Genomic DNA, 7,886 nt, shown 5'->3' with positions numbered 1-7,886 from the left:
CACTCCATTTTTGGTCTGGGTTTACTCCCATAGCCTTCCCTCCTCCCCGAGATACCCACAAGGCAGTGGGGCAGAGGTTGGCGGACACCAAGGTGTGTCCACATGCCAGTGGGCCTGCACCAAGATCACCTGCAGTTTAGCCTGAGACCGCAAGGTCCCAGTACCCCGTGTGTGGCCACGAGGAGGCACTGCAGGAGGCTTGGTGTTGGAGAGGCTGTGTACCGGCATTACTTAATGCAAATGCATTTGTCTGTACCATGATAACAGAGAATTCATGGGTTATTGAATTCTCAAATAATTGACAAAATAATTGTGTCAATTATGTCACTTATGGTATTCATAAATCGCTTCTGAGTCACAGAGAAGATATGCTACAACATTCAGGTGTATAAGTGGATTACTGTTCTCTCATCCTCTCATCTTTAGCATTAGATACATCCTGTCACACTCATTTCTCCCATCATTTTTCCCTTTTTTACTTTCCTGATGTCCAGAGTCTGCCTGGAAGTATTGACAAAGCCGTGGAATACCTGAAGAGACGTTTGTCCAGCCTCACCAACCCATATGCTGTAGCCATGTCGTCATACGCCCTGGCCAACCAAAACCAACTGAACAGAGAGATCCTCTTCAATTTTGCTTCCCCAGGTGCAGTTACAGTTTTCCAATACAAGAAAAAAACTAATAATACACATCAAGGAATAATTGTTACCATTAGATTAGCCTGACACATTTATATAGTGACACATTAATGTTAGGATTTTAGCCAAAGATATAAATATTGTAGGTTTCTGTCCCACTCACTGGGAATTCATTTTACAAGATTTTTTTTCAGAAATATTAACGTGTTTATACTAAAAACTGTTTTTTATAAAACTTCAGATATTATTCATAATATCTGAATTGGCCTTTAAAATCCTTCCTCAATTGAGCTCTCATGTCTGCAGGTCAGAATGTGAGATAAACTATTCCATATCAGATGACATTTGGCACAAGTTCTACCCCATAATAAAAGAAAGTAATTTTTCTTACAGAGTTGTCCCACTGGAATGTTCCTAAAGGACGTGTTTATACATTAGAGGCCACAGCTTATGCTCTTCTTGCTCTGGTCAAGGCCAAGGTGAGTCTTTGCGAGTTCATTACGGGTCCTGAAAAATATTTAATATTTCGCCATTTTTCACTAGAACTCCTTCCATATGTTTGAATTAGAGACTATCAGTGTCTAAAGCTATATTTACCCAAATATTTTCTCACTGATCTTTAATTCAGGCTCCACCTCTCATTTTTGTTTAACATGTGCTTTCTTGATTCGCTCTGGACAATACTTTATATGAATGAAACATTATTCTCTTTGCATACAACCCACCTTGAATCTTTATCATGAATTGCTCAGGAGAGAGTGGGCTGTTTAATACAGATTTAAATATCACAATGATGGTTTGGTTAATTTACTACTGCAGACCTTTATATGGTGTGCTTCAAACCTTTTCTCACCTTCTGTTAATAAAGGCCTTTGAAGATGCTAGACCTATTGTGAAATGGTTCAACAAACAGCAGCAGGATGGTGGAGGCTATGGCTCAACTCAGGTAACGGGACATCCCAACTTGACCTCTAGCTCTTTTGTTTCTACATAATTTATATATTTAACCTTGTTTTCTTCTTTTTCTGTCCAGGCTACTATAACAGTGTACCAGGCTGTAGCAGAATATTGGTCGAATGCTAAAGAACCAGAGTATGATCTGAACGTGGACATCCATTTGCCTGGCAGGGCCAAGCCAGATAAGATCAGCTTCAACAGGAACAACTACCACACGACCAGAACATCAAAAGTGAGCGTGCACACTCTGTCACACACTGTGTCAGTGGTTGTCATCAGTTTCTGATCATCTGGTTTCTTTTGTTATTATTTTGATCCTCACAGATCAATGATATAAACCAGGATGTTAAAGTGACTGCGACAGGAACTGGAGAAGCAACACTGAAGGTAAATAAAGCATGTTTCTGTTTTTCAATCATGTATTAATACATTCTATTAAACCCATGCAATATAAAAATGCACTTTGTTCCTGTGTTAACAGATGGTGTCACTGTATTATGCTCTGCCGACGGAAAAAGAGAGTGACTGTCAGAAGTTTAACTTGTCAGTGGAGCTTATTCCAGGTCATTTTATGCCCTCTGCTATTTGAAAATGATTCTGTGCCATGACAAAAGATGACATGCTCATCTGGTTTCTTGCTTTTCCAGAGAAAATGGATGAGAATGAGGCGATATACAAACTGAGAATAGAAGTCTTGTAAGTACGGCTAAGAAATGATGCTGGTTTAAAAGGTCCAGTGTAAGACTTTTACGAGGGCTTATTGCCAGAAGCTGAATATACTATCCATAAGTATATTTGTATCATCACTTTAAAATAAAAATGCATTTTTTGTATCCTTGGAATAAGCCTTTTATATGTACTTAAGGCAAAGGCCTTTCTTTACAGAGTCCACCATCTTATGCAACTATGTCTCAAAAACAGCCTGAATTGACTTCAGTTTCACATTTTGGAATGGGAGCTCGGTCCCCCACATGAAGCCAAAATATAACTATTAAAATGTCATTAATTCTTACACACTGGAACTTTATTACAGGACATTTTCTCACCAGCCCTGGTTGCTTTGTTACTTCATGTCTTTCTCACTACGATTGTGTACTCTTTAATCGAATGTGTCCATTTATTGCACAGATATAAGGACAAGGATCACGATGCAACTATGTCAATCTTGGATATTGGCTTACTAACCGGCTTCACTGTCAACACAAATGACCTGGACTTAGTAAGATTTTTACACACACACTCACTTACAATTCAAAGGTCAATGAACATGAAAAAACAAGATGTTCATGGCTTTCAAAGGTCTCTGACTCTGTATGCTTGTGTCTAGTTGGCCAAAGGACGCGCCCGTACCATTGCAAAATATGAGATGGACACAGTTCTGTCAGAGAGAGGTTCACTGATCATCTACCTGGACAAGGTAAGACATTAGACAATAGGAGTGAAAAAATAGAAAAAGCAATACAAAATGTCATTAAGATTATTTAAAAATCAGTGTGTTTTGCAATCCAGGGTTTTAAAAGACATTTTTCAATTTTATTTGAACATGTGTTCTGTGTCAGAATCTCTCGGCATTGTATTATTATTTAAATGAGTAGGCAAAGCTAAGAAACACTTATTTTCTCCTTGGCTTCAATGTATTTTTATTTTTTATTATTAGCAGGGGCAGTTAAATATCAGACTGATTGACCGTCACGTGATGTGCATTGAGTTTGGAAATATCTTCCATGGGTTATTGTCCTAAGAAAATGTATCATTCAAATAAGTTTTGAGGAAAATAACGTTGTAATTATTGATACTACGTACTTGTAGAATCACAATAAATCACAATGGCAACTTTTAAATTGAATCAGCACCCGAGTATTGTGATAAAAGCATATTGTCCCAGACCTCTCAGACAACCTCACTTCTCATCTTTGCTTTACATTTCTCCACAGGTTTCTCACACACGATCAGAGGAGATCACTTTTAGGATCCACCAGACTCTGAAAGTGGGCGTCATGCAACCAGCGGCTGTATCTGTCTATGAATATTATGACCGTAAGCCTTAAAGACACTTGGATAGATCTGGATAGAGAGTACATAGACAGATTAGCAGTGTTAACAGTGTTGGATTGAATGCACATTTCATCAATGGGTGTCTTTATCATTGCAGAAACACAGTGTGTGAAATTCTATCATCCAGAGAGGAAAGCTGGGCAGCTGCTGAGGCTCTGTAGAAATGAAGAATGCACATGTGCTGAAGGTAAACACTATAGTGTCTCTCTGAAGATGCAGCTGAAAGTACTGAAGGAACTCATAATATCTACTAATATCATGCTTCATTAAAGAACTGATCATTTATCATTCTGCTGTTTACAACATCACCTCCTCATCCTCTAAATACTTACCCTCAGTAGCACTAGACGTTGTCATGATCTCCACTTCCACTGTCACACTGATGATGTCCAGATCTACATTCCTACCAAATCAGTCACCTCTGCCACCCACACGAGCAACAACTGCCTCACTGAAATAAAATATGGATGCAGTCACACTTCTATTAACTTCTACTAGTTGCAATAAATCTGAAATAATTATCATTGGCTGTAAATTCCTCACCTGTTCCACAAAATGTATTATTATTGTTCATATGATTAACATCAGTAGTTAAGTATTGCACCTCTATTAATCTGGTAATCCCCAAAACCAATTCATGATAAAAAATATAGGTATGGTTGAGGAATGTGTTTCCCACAACCTGCACTACACTGGTTACAATGGTAACGTCTGTATTTCCAGCACCTTCCTAATCTCGATGACCTTTATATTACAGTTTTGCCATTCACACAGTCATACAGTGCATCCACAGTATGTGCAGCATTTGTTTCTTGTCCAGAGACACATTAGCATGTAGACTTACTGTTATTGTTTGTATCTTTACTGTGCGTCTGCTGTTTATTTCCAGAGAACTGCAGCATGCAGAAGAAGGGTAAAATCAGCAATGATTTACGCACAGCTAAACCCTGTGAGAGTACACCTGACACCAAAATAGATTTTGGTAAGACTCAGTGTGAATGATCTGCATTATTTTTTTAACTATAAATGAACAGAATGTTTGTATAAGAAGAGGTTCATAATTAAGAAAATCATCTGCCACTTATCTGTCCTCAGTTTACAAAGTGAGAGTGGAAGACTTCACAGATGGTTTGTCCACTGATATTTACACAATGCGGATAATGGAAGTGATCAAAGAAGGTGAGTGTGAACTGCCTAAAATGTATCACATTATACATTTTAAATCCCCTCATCTTATTCTTGGCTACAACGTAAAGCCATTTTCATAAAATGTCCAATTTTTCCTTTTGAGAAAACGGTAAAATAACAATCATGTTTTACAACAATGCTTAAGATGTGTGTTTAATCCAGAATTCTCTGCTTATTTTGAAAATCAGGAAATTATGACGTTGGTCCCCAGGGTAAACTACGTGCATTCCTCAGTTACCCTCACTGCAGGGAGGCTTTAGATCTGGGTAAAGGGAAAACGTATCTCATCATGGGCACATCAAAGGATATTCACAAGGACCAATCGTAAGTGTTTGTGTGATAAATGTGTTCTTTATACTCCTGTTCTATCAATGAGTGTCATACTAAACAAACTGTGGTGGTTAGATCTTGTGTCACCCGGCAACATTATCATGCTGCACCCCGGAAATGATTTGTTTTATGTCAAGACATCATGTGAGTTCATGATACTTCTTCTCTCCCCACAGGTATCAGTATGTGCTCGGTGAGAGAACCTGGATCGAGTACTGGCCCACAGACGCAGAGTGTCAAAAGGATGAACACAGGCCAACATGTTTGGGCTTGGAGGAGATGGTCACGCAGTACACTCTCTTTGGATGTCCACTGTAGTACAACAGCAGAAAATCCACTGTCTTTGTTTCTTTTTAGTTTTTACATGTGTTATGCAAAACCTTAACTGTTATAAAATGTAACAGATCAAAAGGTTACTCTGTGTGGAATAAACTGTAAAGTCTTCATCTAACTGTATGTGTGTGGGTTTTTTATACATTAAGTTTGGTTAATGCACAAAATCAAATGGGTGATTACTGTCTGGGGTTTTAGTGAGAAATGTGTTCATAAATTTAGTATCAATTACTTTTCGGTGTGTTTTATCTATCACCACAGATGCTAATAACAAAGGAAAACTTAATCCAAAAAACGTTTACTTCAAACTTTTTATATCAATGTGAGTTTTCAAATTCACCTGAGTGCATTTACATCTAATTAAAGTGAAACACAAATCCCTCTGTCTTCATACAGTCAGACAAATGTTTAGTTTTGTTGATTCACTGTTTAGTGTATGGCACTGTTTTCCAAACATTTGACACATGACAATCCACTTTTTAAACCAAATTCATAATGTATATTGTTTTATGCAGTATATTATAAATCACAACAGCCTCTAGAATTACTGATACAAAGTAAAGAGTATTTATTCAATGTATGACTTCTGTGTCTTAGATAATGACACCATGGAGTCCACTTTGCAGGTTTTTGTTAAATAAATGTTTTTGTTAAATTTTGTTAAACATAAATCAACTTTAAAAGTGATGCCAAAGAAATCCAAAGTGCAGAGCAATGGCGAAATGTACTGTTCCAGTGTTGGATGTGGAGCAAGATAAACAATAGATCATCCAGTGTGTTTAAAGTCCATGATTAAGCAGGACAACCTTATCTAAAAAAAAAATGATTCACCCTTGTCTGTTCAGTTTTTTGCCATTCGTCTAAAACTTAAACACATTCAAACAAATTCTCTTTTTTATTTATATTTATATACTGCTGAATGCTTTACTATATGTACCCTTCACCCATTCAAACATTGTCATTACTGACAGCAAACATTCAGTCTATTGCCCAGTGGCCTGTGGACAAGAGGAGCCAAGGACTGAACCAATGACTTGGGTCAGTGGCCGGCCTGCCCTACTTCCTGAGCACAGCAGCACAAACCAAAGTGACCCCATCACCAAGGACCAGCCACTGTGCTTTATCCACCTGAGGCTACAGCATAAAACGAGTGAAGGTCCCTCAACGCACACTTACAAAATGTGAGGTCAAACTGTGCAGTGAACGAATCACTTTCACCCTGTGCGCTGTCTCACTCGAGTCCCAACAGAGCTCAGCTGAACTGGGAGAGAAACAAATCATTTCAGTAAGTGATTCAGTTCAGTTCATTCACCCGAAAGAACAAATCGATTGCGACCGATACAACACTATCAGACAGTCAACACATCTGCAAAATGCTGTTGCAACCTGGCCACATTTGCTCTCTGGGACGGTGAGAGATTGTTGTCACAAGGGAGCAGGGCTTATTTGGTGGAACCACCTCATCTCGCTCTGATACCGCACTGACCAGTGAAACTCTCCATGCTTTGAGGGGATTAGGGTGGTAGATCTATGTTACCCCACCCCTGTCAGAACACACAACCTCTTAGTCGACCTTATCAATTTCTTCAAGGTTCCTTTGTGGTCACACAACCTTTCCACTTGGTGACTAATATGGAGCTGGAAGAAGGAAGTAATACAAGCACTTTTGTCTTAATTGTCTTAATCTATCCCCTCTGTTGTACAGGTGCAGTTGAGGTTCCTGGGCCTGGAGCAAATTCTCATGTGATAATGGACCCAGTGTGTGGAGTTTCGCTTTCAAGTCCAGGATATATTAAACCTCATTTTTACCTGGGCTAGGACCAACATCACAGTTTTCCTTTTATATTGGTCCAGTGTAAGAAAGTCTACTGTTTTTCTGTTGTTGTATTATTTATTTAGCCCATTTACACCTTTGAGTTTCGTTTTAGTTTGTCCTAGTATGCTTTCCATACCTACGTTACGTCATATCCTCTTAACAGTGAGGCACGTTGATTCCGAGGTGGGGAAACTATGGTGGATCCGTGTGCGTTCATGCAGAAACGTGAGTTTACCTGCCTTGTTGGACCCTTGTTGGACAGTGAATACTGTCACAATAAGTCAATGGTCTTGTTTTCTTGCTGTTTGGCTGTTGTATTTTCGCTAGTTTAACTATGTTGATCCAGAAATCCGTGTTTTGTTTCACTCGCGGTTAAATGCCATCTGGTCGAGTACTGCAGTGGTTTATTTTGTCCGCTAGGTGGCGACATTGACCATAAATTACTGTGTTTTGGCACGTTACTCAGGGATGATGTGTTTTGAGTTATTGTAATGCTGTTCAAGCCTGTTAAACTGGTGATTAACCCAGGATGTTTAAGTCTAACTTAATTTGTATATTTTTGATGATTA

General features: G+C 38.7%; 2 protein-coding genes across 2 annotated transcripts in view; both read left to right on the top strand.

Annotated features, from left to right (window-relative positions):
• Positions 1 to 431: 431 nt before the first annotated feature.
• LOC122770799 (complement C3-like) lies at positions 432 to 5,619 on the top strand. Its single transcript, XM_044027917.1, has 15 exons — positions 432 to 645; positions 1,032 to 1,117; positions 1,507 to 1,584; positions 1,672 to 1,827; positions 1,920 to 1,982; positions 2,077 to 2,158; positions 2,243 to 2,291; positions 2,724 to 2,814; positions 2,923 to 3,012; positions 3,530 to 3,632; positions 3,748 to 3,837; positions 4,540 to 4,632; positions 4,746 to 4,829; positions 5,027 to 5,162; positions 5,345 to 5,619. Exons 1-15 carry the CDS (start codon positions 576 to 578, stop codon positions 5,484 to 5,486), a joined length of 1,413 nt encoding a protein of 470 aa, XP_043883852.1. The 5' UTR covers positions 432 to 575; the 3' UTR covers positions 5,487 to 5,619.
• A 1,866-nt stretch (positions 5,620 to 7,485) lies between these two features.
• The window catches only part of LOC122770798 (complement C3-like), a 37,892-nt gene continuing 37,491 nt past the window's right edge, over positions 7,486 to 7,886 (top strand). The window contains exon 1 of the mRNA XM_044027915.1: positions 7,486 to 7,542. The gene's annotated coding sequence lies outside the window, so the exon portion shown is untranslated. The remainder of the gene's footprint in view (positions 7,543 to 7,886) is intronic.

The sequence above is a fragment of the Solea senegalensis genome, linkage group LG6, assembly GCF_019176455.1.
Source record: "Solea senegalensis isolate Sse05_10M linkage group LG6, IFAPA_SoseM_1, whole genome shotgun sequence".
NCBI classification, from domain to species: Eukaryota; Metazoa; Chordata; class Actinopteri; order Pleuronectiformes; family Soleidae; genus Solea; species Solea senegalensis.
The sequence above is the reverse complement of the archived record's forward strand: the minus strand, read 5'-3'. Positions and strand labels throughout refer to the sequence as shown.

What these genes read in the sequence shown, in the direction of transcription:
- LOC122770799 (XM_044027917.1), top strand. Translation starts at nt 576, where the DNA reads ATGTCGTCATACGCCCTGGCCAACCAAAACCAACTGAACAGAGAGATC. An exon ending in GTCAGTGGAGCTTATTCCAG is followed by an intron (nt 2,159 to 2,242) that starts GTCATTTTATGC and finishes TTGCTTTTCCAG; the next exon opens with AGAAAATGGATGAGAATGAG. An exon ending in AAACTGAGAATAGAAGTCTT is followed by an intron (nt 2,292 to 2,723) that starts GTAAGTACGGCT and finishes TTTATTGCACAG; the next exon opens with ATATAAGGACAAGGATCACG.